The sequence below is a fragment of the Lepisosteus oculatus genome, chromosome 5 (assembly GCF_040954835.1).
Source record: "Lepisosteus oculatus isolate fLepOcu1 chromosome 5, fLepOcu1.hap2, whole genome shotgun sequence".
Taxonomy (NCBI): Eukaryota; Metazoa; Chordata; class Actinopteri; order Semionotiformes; family Lepisosteidae; genus Lepisosteus; species Lepisosteus oculatus.
In genome coordinates, this window is record NC_090700.1 from 48130158 (window position 1) to 48156388 (window position 26231).

Consider the following 26231-nt stretch of genomic DNA (forward strand, 5'->3'; position numbering starts at 1 on the left):
AGCATAGCCGGTTGTCATTGTGTATGTTGTGTTTTATTATTATTTCACTTAAACGTTGCCCCGGGTTACAGGGGTGGCTCTTGCTGCCCACAGCACGTCTCCCACCTGTGGTTGAAGGGAGAGGGCTCTGGGCAGCCTGCGCTTTCCCTCTGCACGCAGGGGGCCTGAAACCTGCGGCGCGTACCGGGATGAGGTGGATAAAAAATGGGCCGAGCGATAGTGCTGCCTCCCTGCTCCGGCGGAGTGTTTGTCAGGCTCGGCGTTCAACTCCAGAGAGCCCTGGAGCCTCGACAGTCCAGACCAGACTCCTCCCCAAGAGCGTCGCCCCTTTCATTTTGTCTGCAGTCTCGGCCGAGCGATCGCCAGCGTTCGCATCCTGTTTTTGAGGCCGGGCCCCTCATTCCCATTCCGCTGTGCCGCGACCGAGGCTGCAGTCGATTCCTGCGCGAGCCGGCCCTCTCCAGTCTCGCTCCACGCCGGCCTCTCAGCCTGTTCCTGCTCTCTCCGTGTCCGCAGGGCCACGCCTTCATCCTGCTGTACAACGACGGCAACGCGGAGGTGGTGTCCATGTGGGTGTGCCGCAGCCTGGAGGAGCGGCGGTCACAGCAGCCGGGCGGGGGCCTGCAGTGAGGCGTCGTGGGACGGGGGGGGAGAGGAAGGTCCCACCTTCGCCGGGACGCCCCTGGCGCAGAAGCCCTCCTCTCCTTCCGGTGCCCCCCTATGGCCCCGACGTCGCAATCTGTACGGCGGGAGAGACTGGGAAAGAGCCACCGCTGCCATCGTGTCTGTGGGAGAGAGGGGTGGTGATGAGCTGCTGTGAGTTCATCTGCCTGCTGATCTGCCAAAAGCGCCACCCCCTTACTGTCTGTTCTCTTGGAGTGTCATCCCTGGGGGGGCACTATAGGTTCCCCGCCATCAGAGTTTCTCGTTTGCACCTGTGCTCTGTCAAACCAGTCAGTCCTCCCCGGCCTCCAACTCCTAGGTTGATGGGTGTTCGCATGTGTGTTATTGTACACATCGGGGCACAACCTTCATGTTCTAAGTCAGACCGTCAAAGACAGTTCAACAAGGTCTGTTTAGAGAAACAAATGTGATGCAGTTTTCAGAACTGACCAGGCCGGAGCTCTGAATAAGGGCCTTTCTCTTCCAGCAGTATTCAGCAGACTTCAAGTTTTTCAATGCACAGACTTAAACATTGAGGGGGGGGCACGTAAACAAGATCTCCATCTGCCAAAACCTCCTTTAAACATGGGGCTCCGAGATGGAGGGCCTGTTGGTCTTCAAGAATGTGTTCTCTCTGAGGCAGCCTCCATGCACGAAGGCTGGGGCTGCTCCTCAGTATTATTCCTTTCTTGTACGGTCTTCTCCTGGAGAATGGGCGCTTCGTCTGTTCCCGGAGAACCAGGAGAGGGCCTTGTAACAGCAGAGCCGTTCAGGAGAATCCAGCCCCTCGCCTCCGTGCACTGCCACACAAATACTGTGCCAAATCCTGCCGTCTGACCTTGCAAAATAAAAAAGAATTGCTTTTTAAAAAAACTGCAACTATGTCAATGGGCTAGGAAAGACTAGCTCATGTAAATGCAGTAGCTCTGGGTTTTGAATCGAGCATCCTGCAGATAAATCCAGCTTTAACAGAAGTCTTGGGGAATACGGCAGAGTGCAGAAAACACTTTTATGTTCTCAGGTTAGAAGTTCATGCGGCCCTTCGTGTTGGATGATAGACCGGCGCGGGATGTGACGTTCAGACATCTGCGTCCTCTTGCTCTCCTGCAGGGGACTGTGGGGAAGGAGAAGAAACAGCGTAGAGGAAGCGGGAGGAGCTGCATGGCCGGTCTTCGCTGTCTCTCGTTCACCTTGCTTTCACTCAGTCTGGCTCGCGGATGGGGTGAGAGGAAAGGCAATGGGAGACGTGCGTCAGTGGAAGTCCCGGTTTGCAAAACCAGTTTTTGGATGAAGACAGAGAACGGCTTCTTCTGCTGTCATTGAATGTCCATGAACTACACTTAGTTTGTTTTTAATGGAGTTAACCCACCCTAAGAGGCTCAGTCATACCAAAGGTCAAATTGAAATTGCCTGGGGTAAAACAATGCCAGGCCACGCAGATCTTCTCAGCTTGGGGAAACCTGCCGTTTGCTGCTATCTCTATCCTCACATATATTGCTTATTTAGGAGAATATAGTGTAGTTCACTGTCATCACCATAATTGTATTACTGTACAAAATGTCTATATGAAACCAAGTAAGCCCCTCTTCATAAAGCTCTGTGACTAAGTAAAAACCGAGGCTGAGAGCAGTTGTTCAGTCATCTAGAATCAGAGTAGTGTAGTTTGTGAACTGGTAGAAACAGTCCTATTTTTTTTTGTGTGTTGTTTTATACAATGGTGGCACTTGAGTTTCATTGAGCACTGACTGACCTGCAGTAGTACTGCTGCGCTGGTCCTCTCTGTCACGAATCACAATGTAACCAATAGCCTGTTTCAGATGGCAGACTGGGGTTCGGGAATCCTGTTTACCCCTGGCTGCTGCTGAAGGAGGGATCCTGTTTTTCCTTAAAATGCACCTGTGAGGTTCAAAGGTCAAGGGCAACAACTCTGAAGAGGCCAGCCTGTCTGTACTATAGGTATACAAGTGTTAAAATTGTATTTTTCTAATACGTTGATTGTATTGTACACATTTACTTCTGAGCTGACACTTACAGAGCATTTCCATCACCTTCGATTTTGAAAAAGTTGTAAATGTTACACAGAAAGGGTGCTAATATTTTTAGGTAGCTGAAAGTGTTTGAATCTTTTGTTTTTTAATTCCAGTAAACTGAAACATGGCATGAAATGCTTTCTGGGTGTGGGGCTCAGTCTTGTCTCTGCGGTTCCCAGTACTGTGCGGCTGGGACGGATTTTATCCCAGCTGGTGGCCAGGTGTGGCCGAGTAAGAGCCCAAAACCTCTGTTGTGTGGCTCAGTGCGGTATAAACCCTTAGGCGTTTCAGTCTGTTTCTTCTGTTTTTATCATTTCAGATTGTTTTAGTATTAGAGTGTGAACTCATAATGCACAAGGTTTTGGATTTAGAAGCAACAAATGCGTGCCAAAACTTTATGGTTACTTCCTGCATTCGGTTCCTTGTCACTCCGAAACTAGCACACTCTTTTAGCAGAATGGAGTTTGTACTGTACTGTACAGAATGTAGAATGTAAAACACACACTTGGGTTCCTCTTAAAGAGTTTATTGGTCGGGGGAGGAGTCACTTTTACATTCATTGCTTTAGAAATCCTTAACACTTCCTGACAGAAATTTAAGTGCCTGTTATTGGTCTGGTCTAATGGTACCAATCAAAATGGCTGTGAACACATATGGCTTGTCATGAGCATCTCAACATGCAAACTGGATCATCTAACAGGTTTAAAAGCTATGGAGGAAGGCTGTCAGGTGGAGGTCATATTGTATAAGAGTTGGCTTTGGGTAGAACTTTGCAAAGTTAGGGAGGGTGTACAGTACAGACACGTACTGGAGGAAATAGGTTTGTATTTCAGAACTAATGGGTTCTGTGTGTGTAACACAGCACCAAGCACAAAACAGAGTCGCCACAAACCAATATCTAGTAGCTGGTCTTGTGTGTAACTGACTCATACAGAAACCCAAGGCTTATACAACTGAGCCACAAGTGATGGGCAATTCCACTGTGCTTGAAAGTCCATGTTTTCAATGTGGAAGGGCTCTGAACAAACAAAGAACCTCATATGAATCATTGTAGCAGAACTGGGCACATAACCCACTCCACCCAGCCCTGCTCTTGTCTCTGAGGTGTCACAGCACTCACGTTGGTGAGGAGAGGAAACAGCAGCTTCCTTAACATCTGCCGCTGTGTCCTTCTGACAGATCAGTTTGATTTAGCAGCAGACCTGTCTGTAGTGGAGCTGTTATAAAGCTGTATTTGAACTGCAGAGACACTAAGCCCGGCCTCGTGGAGAGTTCTAAACCTGGCCTTCCTGTAATTAAAGTGCCCTTTACTGGTCTGGTCTAGAGGTGTCAATGGAAACGACTGTGGAGACTATAAACGCTTTTACTGTAATTGCCATTGTAACGTGTTTGGAGGAGAAACAAAGTGTGCAATATTAAATGTAAAGAGACTTTTCAAAAGGCGAAATGCGAAGCCCTCTGGTGTGTCATTGCGGGGGCTGGGCGGCCTTGGCAGGAGAATGGGAGGATCGTCTGGGAGCCTGGTAAGCTGTGGGAATTTCTCCTCCTGCACCAGGGGAGAGCAGCTTGCTGGCAGCCGAAAGAAAGCAGACCTTGGCCAAGAGGATCCTCAAAGCCTGGGCAGCGCTGCTGATTCCTGAGGGCGGGAGATTGCCGGGGCCGTGGGCATGGTAGCGGGCCGAGTGATGCCCGTGCTGGCTGCAGCTGCTCTTCAGAGTTGGCTGACGCCGCTCTGCCCCCCGGTGGCCGGGGCATTAACTGCAGTGTGATGGGTGTGACTGCGGGCCGGGGGAGAAGCCTGATGTGGCCGTTGGTTGGGTGGACCCAGCAGCCTGACTCCCTGGCCACTGCCTGCTGCTGGCAGGTTGTGTTATGTGGTGGTTTTCACAGTGCTACTGTGGCAGGAGACCCCCTAGCTCACGGCCCCACAGGTGCGGACGAGCGCAGGGGACAGGAGTCTTGCATTCTGTCTCAAACTCGCCATGTTAATCCTTCTGATTTTATCATAACCCCCATCCCCTCCCCCCCCACCGAGCGCTTTGATTACTGAGATACCTCTCACAGATATGCAGCAGTGATGTTTTAATTTGTCTTCGGCCTGTTTAGTGTCTGTGATGTTTTCCCTAATCAATAAACCCGTGTCTATTGATCTGCTGGTTTTCATTTCCACAAGTCCACTTACCAACACGCTGCTGCCCCATCTAAGGGGAATTAGGTTTGGACGCTGAGGGTTGGGCGGGGGGGAGATTGCACTGTACTGCTTGTAAAAATAAATAACACATACAGTATGTCAAGTACTTCAGCGCTTATTGAGAATGTTTGCCCTCAGAAATGTGTGCCCTGAAAAGAATCATCCACATTTAGTCAAAAACTAGCTCCATGAGAGCAGGAGTGCTCTCTAGGGAGAGCGGATCCATTAACGCATCACGTTACTAAACCGCGGCGGATGCTGTGTGTTAAGAGTCTCTCGTGAAGATACTGCCGGCTGGATAGCCCGGCCTCTGTCTTCCGAACCCCTTGCTTTAGTCTGCTTGTCTCCACTGCAGCCTGACGTCCCGTATAGCCACCGTTGTGATCATGTAACCACAAGGAATTAAACCCCGAGCAACGATCGCCGATGAATATTTCCTCGGAGGGAAGATGGTGCCTTTAATAGTGAAACAATAGTGCGCCTTGCTGTCAGTTCCCCCTGCCCAGAACATTCCCCATTCTGGGCTTCCCAGTCTTGTCACTGAGATGAAACGGGCATCGCTTTCAGATGGAAGTCTCTGCTCTGCTCGGTTTAACCCCCCTGCTACTGCAGGACAGCGGTGAGAATAATGGAGGAGGCATTTTAGTCGGTGTTACCGACGGGTTTTCCAAGCCTGCAAAAACTCTTAACAAATTCATCATTTAAAAAAAAAAAGATATTTTTATTTTTACGAGTACCGCCAAAGAAAAAAAACATCTATCAAGGGAACGTTTCTCCCGTGGGGTTACACGCCTTCCATTTCGCATTTTAAAAAAGAATAAACTCTGAGAAAACGCACAGTGCGTTTGCAGAACACGACGTGGCCTGGACCGGAGAGAGGCGGCTCTCCGTATCTGAATGCGCTCTGTAACTCTTGGTGTGAGGCGCTGCAGACGGATATTTGGGACGCTCAATTTATCTACAAGGCACACCGGCGGTGCGCTCGGAGTATTGACCCGGGATGGTTCGGAGATTGCCTCCCCATTCAGCGAGGCGCCTGCTTTCTCGTTCCCATTTAGCTGCGGAGACCGGAGTCGACTATTCCGCTCTGACCTCGGCCGAGCAGTCCAACTTGATTAGCCCATCAGGTCAGACAAAGTGGACCAGGCCTGTAAACAGCCATTACCAGGATTCTTTTATCAATGTCCAGTAATTAAAATGTCACCATTTAATTTTCAGGCCACACTGATCCTCTCGGAGCAATCTTTTCCTAATAAAGGGTCTAATCGAAATGCTATTTTCATCCGAAAGAAAAGGCTGCGCCCGGCGATCTAAGTGTACCAAGCCGGCGAGGATCAATAGCAAAAGAAGCGGATTGATCTGCCTCTAAAATTAAATTTATTGGGGTCATGGTTTTATATGGTGCTGATACAACTGTTAAATGGAGAACATTCATTTTCAATAGGAGCGTTTATTAAACTTGCGCTGAATTAGACGCGTGTGATTTATGTAGCAATCTCGGAGCCCAGGCCTCCAGGACAGAGCCTTGTGTTTTTATATGACACGGCTCTGTAAGTTTTAACCTAAAAATTATTCGCTGGTCTGCTTCAAAAGTAAACTACGCTAGATATATAGAGTATATATATATAAACATTTTATAGAATTCTGGCGGTAGGGCCCAAATGCTAAAGCCTGCAGCCAATCCAGAACACCTCTGTGCTTAAAGTGTATTTAAAACACACGTCTACGTAACGTGTATTCCTACGATCTAACTACCCCTGTCCGTTTAGAGTTGCCCTTAATTGTAGCAGATCAAGACGTTTAGTTCGTCCTCTCACCAGGTTTGCAAACCGCGCAAATTTCTTCATAAACACCCTTCTGTCACGGAAACGCTGAAATGAATCATTGTTAAGCGGGCGCACAGGTAATTAAGAAATGGCAGGCTAGCAGTAATCTGATGAAGGACGCCGTCGGTTTAAGTAAAGTGCGTTGAAATGAATACAATGTTTCACCGCGTTTTTTTCTTTTGATAATTAATAATAATAAATGTCTATTTGTTCATTGTGGTTTCTGGACGTAATGAACTACAGTTTATAGAAAACTATAAAATAACCATTAACCTTGCCGTCTAAAGATGACCGCGAACGAAGCAAAAAAAAAAGGCACACACACGAAAGATTAATTTCTTTCTTTAACCTCTGTAGCTATTAAAATGTCGTGTGGTGTAGCAAAATAATATATAAATAATTAAGAGGGGGACACAGGTCATGGGCGCCTCCCCGTCACTCTGCGCGGCTGCGCTCGCTCTCCGAGTCTCGAGCTTCCGGGCCCATCTGCCGGCAGCCAGGAGCGCGTGCGAGGGCCGGGGCTCTGCGCCTGTCCGGCGGCCCTGCGCGGGTCATTACAGTTAACACTGCGGACATCCCAGTGCGTGAAAGTCGGAAGAGCAGTTCGGGTACAGGACTAACCCCAGAAGTAACTATGGCTTAGAAAGGAATTGTTCTGTTTATTAAATCGCACAGTACCCGTTTGCGTTCACGCGTAAACGCAACTCTGAATTAAATCTGCCACTGGATTGTATCCATTTTTATTTACTCTTTATTAATTTTTTAATTGACGATTATGTGATGAATTAATTGATTTCATTCCTCGGCACTCCAGCGCCCATACCTTGATCTTGTATAAACGTTTAAGTTCCTTATCAGTTTCCATCTAAAAGGAGCAGATTCGGTCTCACGCCGGTTCTAACTACTGTATTCAGTCTAGATACTAAGAGAATCGGCCTGTGGTTTCTGTGCTTAATTTGAGCAGATACAAAATACCGTATACAGCCCATTTTCAATTTCTCTTAAGTTGCCCGTCCTGGGTTATTCTGGACAAGGTATGTCTGCATGAACCTTACAAGTCAGGGTGAAAATGTAGGTGTGACCATTCGTGAGCGGAAACTGTTCCAATGGGCCTCTTGGTTTAGGAGCGCAGTCAGTGTGTTCTGTTGTCGTACAGGGCCGTGTCGTATAGGAACTGGGGGTTACATTTTCAGCTTGGAAAAATTTTTTCCGCTACAATGTGGGATCCCCAACATTCCTACTGGGACGACACGAACAACCAGTCCCCCGACACCACCCAAAAAGCAAACTCTGGCGCCGGAACCAAGCGCAGCGAGTCTCTGTCGCTCGGCCGGCACACTTGTGTGCAGCTGACAGGTCAGACACCGACCGGGGGTACCGAGAGCAACAGAGTTCACCTTCAAAAGCTAAAAAACAACTACCGGGGAAACCTCTCGGAGGTGCGTGGGTCTCAGTGTAGCCCACTAGCGGAATGGGGGCTCCCAGATGCCCGTGTCGCGCCTCTCTCCTCTTAGCTGCCAGTCGCCAGCTGGTTAGAGAAAGTACAAATGTGCTCTCGTGAGCTCTCTGGAAACACCTGGTTGTAGCAGCTACAAGTGGAGTGTTTGAAAGTCCTCCAGTGGAATACCGCTGATTAACCTTCCACGCATATTCGCAGGCGCAGGCTCGCGCGGTTGTATATTCATTCAACCACAGTCGGGAAGGGTCCGAGAACTTTCGATGTAGTTTGGAGACTGGCCAGTAGGTGGCTAAGCTCCGGGGCAGGCCCCCTAATTGCGGCAGAACCTGGGTGAACGCAAACAAGGGGTACACAACAGCCCAACGCCGGAGTTTCCATCATCATCCTCTCCTCGGCCAATCTGAATCTGTTTCAGGCCGATATTAAAATGCACACGCCTACACCATGTTCTCTGCTGGGCCGAGTCCTCGACAGGTCAGGTTGTACAGACAGAACGGCGTCTCGGCTCTGGGTTGTAACGAAATGTCTGTCAATAACCTTTGTCGCGTTTGCCCGTGTTTTGTGGAGGTCACATTACACATGGGGTGAAAAGGGACTTCTTCGTTTTTTCGTCGCTAATTTCATTTCGGAAATGCATCAGTGTCGTATGTAGTCCGTTAGTCCGTAAATCTACAGTACAAGTCAACTACTAGTAAATGTTAAATGCAATATTTCAAACCAAATAGCTGAAAGTAGGAGCTCACTGGATGATCGTAATGCAGTTGTATTTATAAATTAATGTTTGGCTTAAGGTGTTTATTTGTTTATTTATTTTTGAGCCGGGTAATTAATAAATTGCATTGCATATCTGTCTGGTGGCAGATTGTAAAGAGATGTTGCACATTAGTGCACATTTTAATCAGAGGCGCGAGGCCTGCCGGGGCCCCACAAACAGACACAATTAATATCCAAAGCTGAGAAGCAAATTAGCTGTAATACTGTACTACCGAGCAGGGCTTTTTCTTAATTAAAACTTTGATTGTAATAATAATAATACATACAGTTAAAGAGCAAGCATGCCTTAATTGGCTTCGATTTGTTAACAAAACTCTCTAGTCTGTCCAGGCTGATGCCAATGACAGGCACTTTATTGAATAACGAGTTAGACAATGTATTATATAGTATGGACATTAATGTGCGTGTCCAATTAACTGAAACCTGTGTTAATCGTTCGATCAAGGACAAAGTCACTCAAGCTCTGCTCTCCTTAATCAAAAATAACTTGTCTGTTGTATGGGGGAAAAAAAAACGTTATTTGCTCTGTTGAGTGAACTAAGTTACTAAGTTAATGAACGATGTCTTTCAAGCGAGGAAAAATGCAGTAAAACGGTATCCAGTCCTGTCCGATTCCATCCTGGGTTGGTATAGGCCTGTGCTATCTCGCTACAGATGTTATTTACACCCTTTCTTCCCATCATTAATTAATGTTTGAAAACCGATACCCGGCCATCGTCCTATCCACCCGCCTGATATTAATGCGACAGAGGGGACATCTAATGGAAAAACGTGTATTTATATGGACTCTTCCCGTCAATCTGGGCCCTCCTCAGACACGATATTGAAGGTCGTAACAAGTTCCCATCGCTGTGGGAAAACACAAACCGCGCAATAAAAACATCTTCTCTGAAATCGTACAGGGGCCCTTTGAGTCATCTATTAGAAAATACACTTTCCTCGGCAAATTCCACCTGTGGAGTTGGACAGAAATGTTCTCTCTCATCTGGCCAACACAAATGTCCAATGAGGACAGAATGAGTTTCTCTAGATGACGTTTCTAAAGGTTAAGTCATGAAATGGGCAATACGACAGCGTTTTGGGATGACGTAAATGGTCGGACATATTTAAAACGACAGTCGCGAGCTCTGGGTTTTTCAGCCTTTGGTTTCTTCAGACAATTAAAAACGTCGTGTGATTCTGGAAAAAAAACGGTGTAGCGGGCCGTCTCAAGCAAACCGCGGCGCTCTCTCCAGAACGTTTTCTTCCCTGTTGTATATCGCCTTCAAGCACTCTACTAAAGTTGAACCTCAGAGCTGCGCTACAATGTAAATCCCCTGCAAAACCTATGAGACTAAAACATCGGAATATACCATTTTACACTGGTAAAATAGCTAGGTCATTATTTAAATTGGCTTTATCTTTATTTCATGTGCCTTTGGTACTAAAGCGTTGTCTGCATCAATGCGAAACGTAGAAAAAAAAATCTGTAACTCATCTCCACCTAAGAAATGCGAACATGGCGAAAATAGTTCTTGGAACTTATCTTATAAAATGATCAGCATTGTTGGTGTTGTTGTTCCTTTTTTAACATAGCGACTAAAAGTCGCAGTTGGGGGGTAGAAAGCGGACAAGAGCGTTTAACTGTAAATTGGTGTGTACGGGGCTTGCGATGCTGAACAAAAAGGCTCGCGCTCTTTCGGGAAGCCCAGCTCCGCGAGCCTCTCCCAGTGACCCGCCGCCCGCGCGAGATGAAAGGGTTCACTTTAAACACGACGAGCCGGCTCTGACAGATGGGACCCCTGTTCAGCCGCGTAGCCAGCACTCTCCACCGCTTTATTCCTCTCGCCCGAGACTGCTGCTGCACTTGTTTAAAAGTTACCTTACAGCTTTGTGAACGATTATATAGGTAAACAGATGGCGCAATCTATATAGCTGCACCGTCCCGAGGATATTTTAATACCGTTTTAAAGAGCTTCTGACCCTTTTGTTTGTTATGAACGCGCTGCACATAATAGATAAACATATGGATTCGTGGTAACCAGATTCCTTACTCATTCATTTCAATAAAATATTATTCCCTTGTAATTCTAAACTAGTTTACATTTCTGATAATTACTTAAAAAAATGTGCTCCAGACACTACAAACCATTTTATTTATTTATTTTTTATTCAAAAAATGAAGTACAACGGTTTGCGTGTGAAGATTAGGGTTCAGGAAGCACCAGCTTTCAGGAAAAAAAAAGCTAACGCTATAATGAAACCAAAAGACCAGTTCCATTCGCAGCAATGTTCTGTCAGGCAGGAAACGAGAAACTGGAGAAGTGTTCGATTTTTGTATCTGAACGAACCTTTAATTTGTGGATTAATTTCGTCTTATTGTTAATCATATGAATACATTGCAGATAACAGTCTCATCTAGAATTGAGATGTTAGCCTAAGAACAGATTTTCACTCTGATACTTTATTAGAGGGTAAGTTTTATTTAATTTAGATAAACACAGTCATTTCTGACACTGTGGTGCATATTCAGTTTGGTTGAAAAAATATATCCAGCAGCAATACATCCCAATATAATAATAATAATAATAATAATAATAATAATAATAATAATAATAATAATAATAATAATAATAATATTTTGCTCGTAACGTTTTTCTTTAAATATCTTTTCAAAATAGTCTTTGCTATTGAATTTTACTCTCCCGTGATTTACCAATGAAAATAAAAACTATTTAGGTAAAAAAAATATTCTAATCAGGAATTTCTGGTGGGGCGCCCCTCGCGCTTTATAAATATTTCAAAACTGATTTGTATAGACAATCGCCGAGGCACAAACCCGCGGCTCAGATGATTTAGTGTGCAAAAAAAATCTTATTGAAGTCTATCGGCACGGTGACAAAGGGGCCCGACTAAAATTACCGCTGAAATGTCTAATTAAAACCGGCCAGGGTTGTTCTGACGGTGTACTGGCGCTGAACTCAGCCCAAAGAGTACAGGGGCTCGGGTGACCGCGCTTTCTCAGGAATAATCGGTGACAACGCCGCATTCAGCACGTGTTCTAAATAATTAAAAGGAAAGGAATAATTACAGTATAAAATTGTAATTATTGGAGGGAAGGGGTATGACGGACGTCGCCTGATTGTGAAAGCTGACACTGCGAGGCCGGATCGGGTTTGTCAGCACACGCTATAAATATTGCATTGGACCCCGGTGATACCGCAGAGCCGGGCTGTCACCCAGTTTGCAGGTTTAGTTGCACTGGCCAGGAGCTGTACCGTGAAACGTCTCAACATGATGGATTTAAACATCAAGCGTGTGTAAGATAAGAGATATGAAGAGTTTTATCAGTGGAAAATGTGCGCTGATTTAGCTATTTGAAATGTCTAACTCTTCTGAATTTTTAGACTATAGTGTAACGAACAAATTCATATGTCCCAATAGTTCGCTCATTCCTCAATGTCTGAAAATAAATGATCTTCATTACTAAATATTAATCAAAGAAGCAATTGTGACTAAAGAAGGAATATTTCCACCGCCTTCTTTCTTGACCAAAGCTCGGGGTGAAATCAGAAAATACATATATTTACAGAAACGTGAAATCCCAAACTGGCTAGAGGATTTCAGTAACAACGCGTGTTTTATTATGTAACTCGTGTGTTGTTGAGGGCAAAAGCTGTTCTAGTTCAATAGGGTCTGCTTAGCAAAAGCATAGCCCGGGGCAGTTTGTGGACGTTATTAACTCCTGTTTGATTAGGGTAATTGTTCACATTTCGGCCTCGACAGTATGATTAATTACAGTTTAATCAACGTGTCCATTAAGGACAGTTGATGTTATGGCATTGTTTAAAGAGCCCCGGGAAATTCTGGATTCTTATATATATATAAAAAACTCCGATTAAGTAAAAGTAAAACAAAGTAAACTGAATCACCCAAGAAAAGGGTTCATTCGCAAACAGCGGATATTGTTAAAGTGAAGGCGACACAGAAATCAAGCATCAATTTGGCTGTATAGATTCTAGTGGCCTTTTTTCTTATTATTTAATACTTCTGTCTTTGTAATAACGTGCTTAATAGGCTGGGGATTTTCCATTTTAATTAAAAGACCATAACAACTATTTGCTAGAATATATTTTCCAACAGTTTCTCAAAAAGAATGTGAAGAAGAACTAAATATATTTTATATTTTGGTATAATTACCTTGATATCAGACCTTGATGTTAGCACCAACCCTGGCAGACTCTTACAATTGTTTAAATTATTTTAATGATTTAGTTAATTGTTTTAATTATTTGGAGACCCGAGAATGCGCTGTAAATGGTTTCGGACAGTTACCTACAGAGAGCAAAAGACAGACTGAGAGATACAATATAGCAGGTCGTCAAGAGCATGGAGGGATTATCCTTAATACGCTTTATATAGGTTATTCTGTCTCACTAAAACTGTATCAGGCTGATATGCAGATGCGGACATTAATATCAATCGATCGCTTAAAGTTTCCATTCTGGTCTTACTCGATTGCGGAAAAATACTTTTCTGCTGTTGTGCGTTCAACATTCCTATGTAATATCAGGCTGTATCAGTCTCGTATTGACAGCCCAGCCAGAGGCACAGCGGAGTTAACCGAGTGTTATTGATCAGATTATAAATAGTTAATAAGGCCAGTATAGCGTTCCACCACTTACCTCAGACTATTGCGCAAATATATCAGACTGTTTGTATACACAATCTGCTCTCACTGCGGCTTGTGTGCACAACAAATTCCCTCTATTTACAGTCAGAGATGGAGAAAGTGGGGTGGAGAGGCGGGGGGCATAGGGGGCGATATAATGAGAATCTGTTAGCCGGAGGGTGATTCGCTCTGAGGGCTGTTTCAGCTTGCCTACGGGCTACATTCTCAATGCAAAGTTTAAAAAACAATCAGCGATTTCTGTTTTACTACTATTTCTAATTATGTGGCATGCAAAGACCATTAGCAATAGCCCCCAAATGACTTTCAGTCAAATTTCATGGCGTCTTTACTGTAGGACAGGAATTGATTAGTCTGTCCGCGAGAGAGGCTCCGCAGATGGCCTTATGACGTGATTAATAATAAATTCCTTTATTTTTGTTCCTATCGATTTTCTTTTTTCGTTCTTTCTCCCTGCAGTTGGGTTACTTGTTTGTGTTTCTCGACGAGTGCTTCGAGAGGAAATACGCAGTAGCTTATATATTCAGCTTTGTCATATCTGAGATTGTTACTTCTTTCTTGATTGACAGCTTAGTTCCTTCACGGAAGAAAGTGAGCACCGGCAGAATTATCTGCATGGGTTACTGTGCTCAAAACCGATGTAACCTATTTATTATTTACCTGAATTTCACCTCTCTCCAAGTTAATTTCATAACCCACTGTAAATTGTCCTTTTAGTTTATAGATAAAGCCATAACGGTTTCATATAATCCTTTCCCCACGCTTGGTTATATAAATCTCCATTTATTATTTATAAGCAAAAGCCCATCGGAAGGAATAACTGTCGGCTGAAATGAATTCTGTTCTTCCAGATACCTGCAAGGTTCAATCATTACAATAAATTATCCCCATTCACTCACCAAACACGTTTAAAACAGTCCCAATGAAGTGGTGTCTCATAAAAATAGGCTCATATTCACAACAAAGTAAAAGCGCAAGTAAGCTCGTTTGCTGTTCCCTGAAACTAACAAACTTTCAGAATAGTTCGTTTTTGATTATTTCTCAATTTAAAACCATTTTTAATGTATATATATATCCCATGTTCCATTGTTGTTAAAACCACCGATTCCGCCAGGCCTGTGTCTGAATGAAGGAACCCCTTTATTTATCCTCTTACCTTTCCCGATCATCAGGAGGGAGATGTGTAGTACAGATCTTTAAACAGTACACAACTCCCTCTCCCGCACTCAAAATACACTCAGTCGCAATCACAGACATATGTATAGACTAGATATTAAAAGAGCACGCTGAAATTTGAATTGACTGACAGCCGTGATTGTCGTTTCCGCTGCTCCCGGAGGCAAACAGTTAATGTAAATATGCTGGTACTAAGTGGGTGTGCCTTGCTGTTATTTCAGCTGTCACTTGATCAGAGTGCAGCGTCTTCAACTGAGGCTGGCGGAGACTCCCGGACTTCCCCATGTGGTCACTCGCCTTTTGCTCGCCACACAGAGCACGCGAATCGAGCAGGATGGAGGTCCGGGCTGTACACTGAGAGAGTAAGAACCAAGCCATCTCTTCCGAGACTCCGGCACCGCCGCGAAACGCTGAAGTCAGCCGCAGAAACAATAGCCCTTTAAGGTTTCTGCAACCGTTTAAACTAAGACTCGGGAATATTTCTGTTTTTCGTTTTTTTTTTTAATGTCGTGTTTGACTGTTAGCGTTATTTAGTTCTGTTGAAGACACCTGGGAGCCGCACGGGAGCTTGTATTTACAAAGATTAAGGTAAAATGTGGCGCATAATTTTCTGTTCACTGCGTTTTTACAAATGATGTGCTGTTGCTTTTAATATCGCCTTTCACCTCAACCTGTTTTCAAATGCAATTAGACTACGTCTTATCTCAAATTCACCTAAACCGGGAACAGAGTCTTTATCATCCTTTGATATACCCAGCACAATTTTTTAAAAGAGGGTGAAAAGCAGAACTAGGTCGCAAAGTTGTGTGTAAAATCAGCGTGGAAGCGACAGTTTTTGAAGGTTTACAATATACCGCTATGATCTTGACGAGCCACTGTAAGGGGAGACAGCCGGATACATAAAAAAAACTTTGTTTAAAAATCGTTTTGCGACAAAGTTCTTCTTTTTTTGCCTCGTGCAGTTAGAGTTAAACTTTACCACTCCATCAGATTTCCTCTCTCTACCGCGGCTACATTTTAAAGAAAACATCCGCCATCATCCCCATGCATTCATTTGATACCGATGAAAAACATACTGCATTATCAATCATACGATTACTGGGCTGATTAAGATAATGTTGTTCAAGTAATCTTTGGATTCTAGGGAACTGTTTGCCGGCCTGCATCCTACTCTATTTTCGGCTAGAACAATTTCAGGATAGGTTAATTAAAGCTTCCATATTGTTGCTTTTGAACCACGAAGTAAAAAACCTGTTGGTAACCCAGCCTGCGTGTTAGGTATCACATGCAATCTCTTACTGAATTGACGTTCGTTTATAAGTACGTTGTCACGCGTTCCTGAACTGTTTTAATTATACAAGACAGGAGTTTTATTAACATTTCAGAGACGTACAACTACATCTTTTTATGTAATTACAATGAAAGCGTCTTAGAGCTTCTTCTCCTCCAGATAAGCTCCTTGGCACGGCTCAGGGTGTCTTCTCCTTCTGCTCTTTTACGTGTTAGCGTCTTTAACTGCACGGTTAAGTAGTCTCCCTCGCCCCTGAGCCCAGATAAAGATGTTAAGGAAAGATCCGAGTTACACCACTAAAGAAATAGATTCCGTGCTAAAGATGCGTCGTTCTTTCTTACCGACGGCAATACAGATATAAGAGAAAAAAATACCCCTGTGAGGAAAGTTCTGTGTTCGACAGCAAAACGATATTAGCATTTCGTGAAATATTTCTGCAAACATAGGCGTTATTTCTTCATCGTGAACATACCTAAAGAACATAAGCCAGATAACATTAGCTTTTATTTGGATTAAACTGGATTGGCAAAAAATCAAGGATTGTAGTTAATCTGAAAAGCCCCTGGGTTTATTTAAAACACCGCGGGCTCCGTTTCATCAGTGAGCTGTAAATCGAGGCGTGAGAGAGACTGGTAATTCTACTGTTTCAACAATGACTTTATTGACTTTATTATTATTATTATTATTATTATTATTATTATTATTATTATTATTATTATTATTATTATTATTATTTATTTAGAATACTAACGAATAAACTATGATAAATTAACAGTAATTGGATAATATTGGTAATTAAAATTTTACTTTTAATTTATTGTTCGTATTTTCTGTTTTGAACAAAATCATCACACTTTCGTATGTATATATATTTAAAATCTGACATTTTGAACGAAATATTTTAAAGTGCCTTAAGAAATGTAAAATTGTAAATTACTCTGATTTCATATTTAGAAACGTTCGGATAAAATACCTTGTTTGTTTAATATTAATCGTTTTCATTACCTGCGATTGAAAACGCTTGATGCGCTTTACTATTCTAATCTCTGAGGGGGAGTTAATTTTCGCATTCTTTTTTTTTGGCGCTAGAAATATATTTAGTTGTGGTTTCTTTTTCTGTCCAGTCACATTTAATTTCCAGACTTTAATTCAGTTTATAGTCCGAGTTATGCAGAGCTCGTCCCATCCCGTTTGCGGAGAGGGGTAACACGGTCCGGATATTTATGCCCAAGCGAAAGCCTTTGAACATTCCTTGTGTTCCTTCCCAGACTTCCAGGAATGGAGACGATTCCCAGCCAGCTAACAGCGGGACGAGACGCCAGCTCTTCCCCTACATCCAAACAAGAACTCCAGCCTTACTCCGGTACCAGCTCCCTCAAACCTAACCAGGTCAGCGAGACCGCGCTGTACGGAGTACCCATCGTGTCTTTGGTGATCGACGGCCAGGAGAGACTTTGCTTGGCGCAGATTTCCAACACTTTGCTAAAGAACTACAGCTACAACGAGATCCACAACCGGCGAGTGGCTCTCGGCATCACCTGCGTGCAGTGCACCCCCGTGCAGCTGGAGATCCTGCGCCGTGCGGGGGCGATGCCCATTTCCTCCAGGCGCTGTGGCATGATCACCAAACGCGAGGCCGAGAGGCTCTGCAAATCATTTCTCGGGGCGCACAACCCCCCAAAGCTGCCGGAGAACTTCGCCTTTGACGTGTCCCACGAATGCGCCTGGGGGAGCCGAGGGAGCTTCATCCCCGCCAGGTATAACAGCTCCAGGGCCAAGTGCATCAAATGCACCTATTGCAACATGTATTTCTCCCCCAACAAGTTCATCTTCCACTCTCACCGCACCCCGGAGGCCAAGTACACCCAGCCGGATGCCGCTAACTTTAATTCCTGGAGGCGCCACCTGAAACTGACAGACAAAAACAGCACGGACGAGTTGGCCCACGCGTGGGAGGACGTGAAGGCGATGTTCAACGGGGGCAGCCGCAAGAGGACGCTCCCGGTGAATGGGTCGGGCGGGGGGTCGTCGTCCTTAAAGCCGCAGGGGTCCAGCAGTCTGCCTCCGGGGTCCCCCGAGGTCCCCCATAAGACGCTGCGCTGCAGCGAGGAGGACAGAGGCAGCCTGAGTCTGGGCGGCGGCGTGCGCAACTACCCGGTGATCCCCGTCCCCAGCAAGAGCTTCGGCATGCTGCAGAAGATCCCGCCACCCCTCTTCCCGCATCCCTACGGCTTCCCGGCCTTCGGATTGTGTCAAAAGAAAGATGACAATGTGGTGATTGGGGAGCAAAATAAGAGCAATTTGCCTGGCGTGTTTTGGCCCGGCGCGAAAGACAGCGTGTACCCGTCTTTCCCCATGTTCTGGCCCACCACCGCCAGCCTGCCTGTGCCCCCCTACCCGCAGGGCCAAGCCAAACCCGCTCCTGAGCTCATTAGCGGCCGGCAAAGTGACCTGGACGTGTCGGAGCAGAGTGACCGTAGTACCAACACACCCAAAGACAGCCTGGCGGACAGCGAGAGGTGCTCCAGTACCCAGTCCACCAGGAACGAAGAGGATAAGTCAGGAGACGAGGCTAGGTCCATCGAAGGGGCGACCATGACACCCAGGAAGATCAGTTACATCTCCGCCTTCAGACCAGTGGTGAAGGATGCTGAAAGCATAGCCAAGCTCTATGGCAACAGGGAGACGTACAATGGGGCGCGCTCCGGCTACCTCTCGCCAGATTTCATGAGCGAGAGCTCGAGTTACAGGTCCGTGTCCCCGGACGTGGACAGTGTGGACGAGCCGGAGGTGGACGTGGAGTCTCACAGGATCCCGGAGGACGAGGAGTCACTCCAGCTCTCGGTGGAGGATCGCCAGAGCCCCGCGCCCCTGTCCGTACCCCAGGGGAGCCCCGGAAAGACCCAGGAGCCGGGGCCTGAGCGGCGGGCCAGCTCGGTGGACCCGCCAAGAGCGGGCTTCAGCGAGGCGGCGTCCTCGGACGAAGACAGGCAGAGCGAGCCCGCCCCGGAGAGCACCGCCAACACGGCGATTTACGACGTGAGTGCCGCGGAGGCGCGACAGCGCGAAAAACATCGGAAGAGCTCTTCTATAGCAGCACGCCGGGTCTGAATAATTCTGAGGAAAAAGAAAGTTCAAAAAACGTTCATGCCTCGTCAGGATTTGTTTATAAAACGCGGCAAGAATTTACGATGTCCAGCTGTTTTGTGGGGCTGCCGGAGATAGCCGGAGAGCTCACTTTAGCTTAATTCTGAGTATGTATTCTGAATGCACTTTAAATTAAAATCACGGATTAGTGTCCTTTAAAATACAGCACATAGAGAGTAAACGTTTTGCAATTAATATTGTGTTGAATTAATATTTGGCATTTGCCTTTTGTTTTCATAGTTGTCATTTTCCCTAAATTGTACGTTAAAGCACAAACGAAGTACCGTTCAAACAAATTTGTTGAGTCAGTGAGAACCTATTAAGTTATTGTATCAGTGCAAAAGAATGTTAAATTCGCACAGAATTTGTTAAAACTGCAGAAAAGGGCTTACAGAATTATTCAAATATTAATACATGTAAACGTTGCGAATAAGCTGAGACAGACCCACAAAGGCAAGTAGTATATTACCCTGGAACAAAAAATCGTTTTTATTAAATATGAGGAAACTGTCTGATATGAACACCTGTACACTCACATCCACACGACGAAATTAAGTGTGATTAAATAAAATACGATGACATTTAATGCGGTTTTAAAATTACTTAAAATTAGGCGAAAGGAGAAAGAGGGTCACGCGCTTTGAACAGCGCCAGTTCTCCGGGTCTGAATTTTAATTTGAACGATTTTCACTGGAGTGGCCATAATTACGTTTATTATGAAATGCTGAACCCAAATAGATTTTTAATTTTGCCTGCACTTTAAAGGTTTGTTTTCAGCGCCATGCAACCGCAGAGCAATTTGTGATAAGGCTTGCCGGCAATTATTTGCTTGTGAGTTTATACTATTATTTTATTTAAGAGACGGTGGAGCTGTGTCAGTACGTTGGCGAGGGAGAAGCGAGGGAGTTATCAGGGATAAGAGAAGGACGGATAATTACATTTAATTGTCGGGTTAATTTTGCAGGTGTGCACACATGAAAGGGAAGATCACATGCGACCCTTGAACGCCCCGGCTACCTTCGCATCTACAGCCAATTATCTGTGCAGCCCAGTGGAGACAAGCGGTACAGAACCCCATTTCTCTTTGGGCTCCACCACGGAGTCTGTCTCTACTGTCAGAGAAAGAATGTAAAATACATTGTGATCACGTTGGGACAAACATGCATGACGTAAATCCGCACACCATAGCCTAAATGTTATTTCTAGACCTAGTGCACGGCGCACCTTGGTGTGGCTTGTTACTTGTACCATAAGTACATAAGTACCATAAGTGTTGGGTCTGTTCGAACGTTATTTTTTTTTTTTGTATGATAAATGTTTCATAATGTCGATACTTCGTACATCTGTGGTTCTTCCTGAGGTGTGCATGGGGGGGGGGGGGGGGGGCATTTTTGATACCTTCGTGGGGTCTGGTCGGATCATTTTTCTGTATTTTGTACAGGAAAAATAAAAAAAACCCAACTTGAACTTTACCTCTGTAGAAAATGTGGAACTCGAGTCAGGGAGAGGCGGGGGGGGTCAGAGTTTCCTCCGGTGTGAGGCTTTGTGGATGACAGGTTATTTTCAACCACAAGGCGATTATTCCGCTAAAGAGGGCTTTGTCCTGTACTGTGTAATTAACACAGTCGTTGCTTGGGCTTTAAAATCGGTTTATTGCCCTTTCAGATACGAATAAAGAAGACAGTACCTCAATAGCAGAGGACTTGGAGACCAGGAAAGCTTTTCCGGATCAAGGGACTGCCTCTAAGGCCAGCCTGGCAGAGCCAGAGAGGGGTAGGTGCCCGTCTCGGCACTTCTTACTCTGGGCTTAATTACTGGACCATCGAAAGACACGCGAACAAGGCTACTGCTGCTTACCACTGCCATTATTATTATCGGCAGTGAAAGGAAATCATACAGGCCCTTAACTATTAGACACGCTTTGATGTTTCCTAGTATTTCCAAGTATTTCTATAGTCATCCTTTAACAGCGTAATCGATTGTCCTGGGCAGATTTTACGAGCTACGGTGCTTAACAAATTGTGCTGATGAGAGGAAATATTGCAAAGTATTATGAAAGTATTACAAGTATTAGTCTGATGAAAGTGAAATATTGCATTACGCTCGACATGGGGTCAAAAGCCTGTTTATCTGTACTTCTAATAATAAAATAATTAATGAAAAAATCATGAGTTTTGTATGCATGTTTAAGTCGATTCGATTATCATGAAATACGCCTTGTCGACCCGCCCGCTCTCTGTGCGGCGCTGCTGAGCTGGACCAGGTGACAGCGGGGCTGTCGCTCTCTGGCCTCTGGCTAACCAGATACCTTTCCCGTGTGCGCAGGGGAGGAGGCCGTGCGAACCGATGTGACCAGGGCCCAGCTCATCGAGAAAGATATCGAAAACATGGCGAAAGGTAAGACTTTTGATAGTACGCTGGGCACTACCACTGCTATGAATAATAATAACAATAATAATTGAAAGAAAAGCCCAGTGCCACTGGCGGAAACTCTCTGTAATCTTCCAGTTTGGAAGAAGTTAGGTCAGGCCAGGTAAATAAAGCGTGGAACGCTATGAGTGACGTCACAAAGCCCTCACTCCCTTGTTGCACAAGAATCGGTATGCTCTGTCCGAAACGAGCTCGCTACTGCAGCGAGGCGCCAGGAAGCCCCAGTTAGACCTTCTCACCGGATCCAGTGCATACATCTCGTTGAGGATCCCAGATCACTGGATCACGGGAAAGGGCTCTCCGGAATCACAGCCATCAGCCAGTTTTATCGTACAGTCATCTGTAAATGCAACCTCGGTCGTCCAATATTCGTGCAAAAATGAAAATTATTCCGAAGCAGACTTTGTGTATATCCTTAGTGGCATCCTACATAATTAATAGTTAACATTCATAATCAGATAAAGTGCAAAGCGATCTAAAAAATGTTAATCTTTAAAATAATAGAAATCGTTTTCACAGTACAGGAAGGTTCGCGTTCTAACAACATTTAAGTAAGAATTTGTGTAATTAACAGCTGTGTGTATCGTACATTGCCATTTTGTTATTACTGTCCCGGGGATAATTTATTTCCTGCAGTGAAATGTCCTGGTAATATCCTTCTGTATGTGGAAAACAGAATTAGAAAAACCTCGCTCTGTTAAGCTTGTCTCTACGAGTAGGAAACGGTCTTTTTTTATACGAAAAAGAGATGGACTAAGTGTTTTTGAAAAACGAAAGTCTGTGAAACTGTAAAGGTGAATCGTTGTGGTTAGATGATAGTATTGTGAATGGATGAAACGGTAAACACCACACAATAATAATAATAATAATAATAATAATAATAATAATAATAATAATAATAATAATAATAATACAGGTTTTCGTTCATTATTTTAAAAGTAAGAACAGATATGAAAAATTGGGTTTCTTCGACTTTTCTACTTTTTGGAAAGTTGTAGATGTTTCCTTGTAATTCCTTGTTTCATTTAATTTATTTCGGTTTTATTTCGGTATTAACAACTATTGCTCTCTTCACTGCGTCTCTGAGATGGCAAGGTTTATAAATAATCGACAGTCTGAATTAACGTCATTTCTGAGCTGCCTGTAAAACATTATTATTATTATTATTATTATTATTATTATTATTATTATTATTATTATTATTATTCCAGTCGCAGTAAACACATGGTGATTTGGTTTCTTTTGCAGACGAGTTGCAGAAACAGCTCGTGGAACAAGTGGAAATGAGGAAAAAGCTGGAGCGAGAATTTCAGAGTCTGAAAGGTAGAATTCTATTTCTTCTTTGATCTTTGATTTACTATCCCGTCAATTCCTAGTCGAAAAAACGTCCTTCATGTGTACATTCGTGTTTAGTTTCAGAAATCGCGGGCAATGACGAAATTCTCCTTGTAGCCTTCTACAATCGGCAGAAGACAGCGACATTTAGGCAATGCCAAAGCGCCCTATTATGCCCCTTCCGAATAAACTGTGGAGCCAGCCCAAAATAACCCTCAGCCAAAATTCGATCCCGAGGCCTCTGAAATTACAAAGGGCACATGTGAGCCGAAATTCAGCCGTTTAATAAGTGCTGTATGATTACTTCACAGATAATTTTCAAGATCAGATGAAAAGGGAGCTGTCGTACAGGGAGGAGATGGTACAACAGCTGCAGATTGTCCGAGGTGAGCCTCGCTGAGACTGCTCTTCTCTAACTCCTGACAGCGCTCGGACTGAGCCTCAGCTGATTTTGTGTCATATAAATGCTAAAAGGCGCCTCCCTCATCAGCCCTGCTCGCATTCTCCCGTTTGCACAGTCTTGTTTATATGCTAAGAACAGCCCGTAAACAATCATGCGTTAGGTGCCTATTTTACATTTTACCAATGTATTTTTCAGGAATTATTCAGCGACTTTAAAGGTGAAAAAAAGCGATGACAGAATATTTAGAATATACAAATTCATTTTCTCGTGTAGTTAAGATACGGTCTGTTTTTGCTGTTTTGCTTTTAAATGGTTTAGAAATACGTGTTTATGTGTATGGGGAGGAGGGGGGAGTTGGTTTGGCAGTCTGGTGTACGCAGTGCTGGGGGGCATCATTTTCAAACAGCTCAAGAAGATAATTCGTCGTTGTCTAAATTACAATTTGAGGCGGAAAATTACCTGTGAAGTCCTGTTGTATAGCATAAGCTTTAACTACAAACATCAACCACCTCGTGTCAATAACGCGATTCTAGACCAGTCCGTTTCCAAAGTTTATCGGGATTAAAGCCGTAATTAGGAACGGACTCATTTTTACACATTAAAAGCACAGAATCTTTAATTAAGAACAGCGCTCTTGCGTTTAGCGTTAATAAATGAGAATGCCTATTTTTTAATTTTCCTAAAAAGGGTCTTTTATTGTGGAATAGCATATCATTCTGAGTTCTGGAAAAAATCATTCACTATACGCGTTACTTGGCGGGATCTCTGGTCTGCTATTGTAAACCTGGTAGGGGGACATTTCAGAACCCGCCTCTTGACACCTCGCTCATGAGCTGCCTCCTTCTTCATGTCTTGTTCAGATACTTTGTGCAGTGAGTTGGACCAGGAGAGAAAGGCTCGCTATGCCATTCAGCAGAAGTTAAAAGGTAATTAATCTTCTCCTTTCAAACACTCTGTGGTCATCTTAAAACAGTCATTTGAACTCGGGGTATCGCAGGAAAGGAAGAGCAGTGGGGGTGGTGACAGTGCGCAACGACGTAGCCCCTGTAAAGCACCCCCACACTCCGGGTTGACTGGTCACCAGGCCACTGACTTTAGTTAGACTTTAGAAAGCTCGAATTGGGTCTCTGAGGTAGATAGCATCTCTCAAAACGGTGTGAGGAGGAGGGAGTGTTTCTGGGACAGAAATAGTTAAATATCTGGACTTTGTATTTTGTTTTCCAAACACGCGCTGCTTTTGATTCTGCGAAACTTCCGCCTGTCCATCCTTCACGCCTTTCCCTCCGGACGGGTAAATAGAGACAGAGCAGTGTCTCCCTGTCCTCGATTTCCTCAGTTCACTTTGTGTTCTGTCATACGCACAAGTGCATTGCAATGCTCATTTGCATATATGTCCCGATACAAGGACTTTAAGGAAACAGTAAAACATAAACACAGGACAGGAGTAACAGCAAGAAGTTTAATAACATACAGCTTCAGAAACAGGTCAGTCTCTGAATCTGGAGGTTCGTGCCTTCAGTCCTTGGACGGGTATATAGAGACAGAGGGGTGTCCGTCTGCCCTTGACTTCCTGTCCTCTGGACGGGTATATAGAGACAGAGGGGTGTCCGTCTGCCCTTGACTTCCTGTCCTCTGGACAGGTATATAGAGACAGTGGGGTGTCTCTCTGTCCTTGACTTCCTGTCCTCTGGACGGGTATATAGAGACAGTGGGGTGTCTCTCTGTCCTTGACTTCCTGTCCTCTGGACGGGTATATAGAGACAGTGGGGTGTCTCTCTGTCCTTGACTTCCTGTCCTCTGGACGGGTATATAGAAACAGAGGGGTGTCTCTCTGTCCTTGTCTTCTTGTCGTCTGGGCGGGTATATAGAGACAGAGAGGTGTCTCTCTGTCCTTGACTTCCTGTCGTCTGTACGGGTATATACAGACAGATGAGTGTCCGTCTGCCTTTGACTTCCTGTCCTCTGGACGGGTATATAGAGACAGGGGGTGTCTCTCTGTCCTTGACTTCCTGTCCTCTGGACGGGTATATAGAGACAGAGGGTGTCTCTCTGTCCTTGACTTCCTGTCCTCTGGACGGGTATTTAGAGACAAAGGGTGTCTCTCTGTCCTTGACTTCCTGTCGTCTGGACGGGTATATAAAGGCAGAGGGGTGTCTCTCTGCCCTTGACTTCCTGTCCTGAGTCAGAGCGGGTTGCTGTGGTGTTTTTTTCAGTTCTGCCCAATTTCTCCCCAGAAGCTCACGACGCGCTTCACCATTTCTCGTGCAAGATGCTGACCCCTCGTCACTGCACCGGGAACTGCTCCTTCAAACCGCCTCTCCTGCCGCCATAACCCCCAGCCCGGTCCGACACCGGAACCCGAACTGGACCCGAACACAAGCCATCTCTTTCCAGCACCTATACTGTACATACACAGGGGACCAGACACTTACTGTACCAGGGCAGGAGCTGCGGTGTCCCGCGGGGACTCTTGAAATGAGCAGCGCTGCCTCCTTCCTTTGCAACCAATGTTCCCGGGACTTCCGAACAAGCCATTTGTAAACGTGTAAATAGTTCTCTTATTAATACGACTTTGCTGTGGGATAAAGAGAAGGAGACGAGAAGGGTGCTTGTTTCAGGGATCTTACCTGGCGATATGGATGGACTGCTTGGGCCGTCTCTTATAATAAATAAACCCCAGACTAACAGCCGGACTCAGTGTATGTACTGTAGATTGTTAATATAAAGTTATAAAGAGACCTCCTGCAAGGAATTTTATATGTTCTTCAGAAAACATATGACCATCACCTCTTCAGATATTATTGATATATTATGTGGCTACGTGCAATGAATATCTA

At 44.8% G+C, this 26231-nt stretch overlaps 2 protein-coding genes across 8 annotated transcripts in view; both read left to right on the forward strand.

Moving 5' to 3' along the window:
• Positions 1-4842, forward strand: part of map2k5 (mitogen-activated protein kinase kinase 5) — an 80992-nt gene extending 76150 nt beyond the window's left edge. For both annotated transcript variants that reach the window (XM_069190575.1, XM_069190576.1), the window contains one exon: positions 517-4842. In XM_069190575.1, coding sequence (XP_069046676.1) covers positions 517-630 — 114 coding nt within the window. In that variant the 3' untranslated portion in view covers positions 631-4842. The remainder of the gene's footprint in view (positions 1-516) is intronic.
• skor1b (SKI family transcriptional corepressor 1b) lies at positions 2539-26087 on the forward strand. 6 transcript variants are annotated; one of them, XM_069190567.1, is made up of 10 exons: positions 2539-2619; positions 15010-15150; positions 17348-19118; positions 20191-20290; positions 20892-20999; positions 21552-21623; positions 22905-22979; positions 23303-23377; positions 24255-24320; positions 25629-26087. In XM_069190567.1, the coding sequence occupies exons 3-10, from the start codon at positions 17358-17360 to the stop codon at positions 25724-25726; spliced, it is 2355 nt and encodes a 784-aa protein (XP_069046668.1). In that variant the 5' UTR covers positions 2539-2619; positions 15010-15150; positions 17348-17357; the 3' UTR covers positions 25727-26087. The 6 variants fall into 6 exon arrangements, with proteins under 6 accessions (XP_069046668.1, XP_069046671.1, XP_069046672.1 ...); XM_069190570.1 differs by having other exon boundaries at positions 25632-26087; XM_069190571.1 differs by lacking the exon at positions 23303-23377.
• The last annotated feature ends 144 nt before the right edge of the window (positions 26088-26231 follow it).

Bases quoted from the DNA above. Each gene is read 5' to 3' on its own strand.
- skor1b (XM_069190567.1), top strand. From the start codon at position 17,358: ATGGAGACGATTCCCAGCCAGCTAACAGCGGGACGAGACGCCAGCTCT. The intron at 21,000-21,551 runs GTAGGTGCCCGT...CCGTGTGCGCAG, and splicing joins CCTGGCAGAGCCAGAGAGGG to GGGAGGAGGCCGTGCGAACC. The intron at 21,624-22,904 runs GTAAGACTTTTG...TTTCTTTTGCAG, and splicing joins TATCGAAAACATGGCGAAAG to ACGAGTTGCAGAAACAGCTC.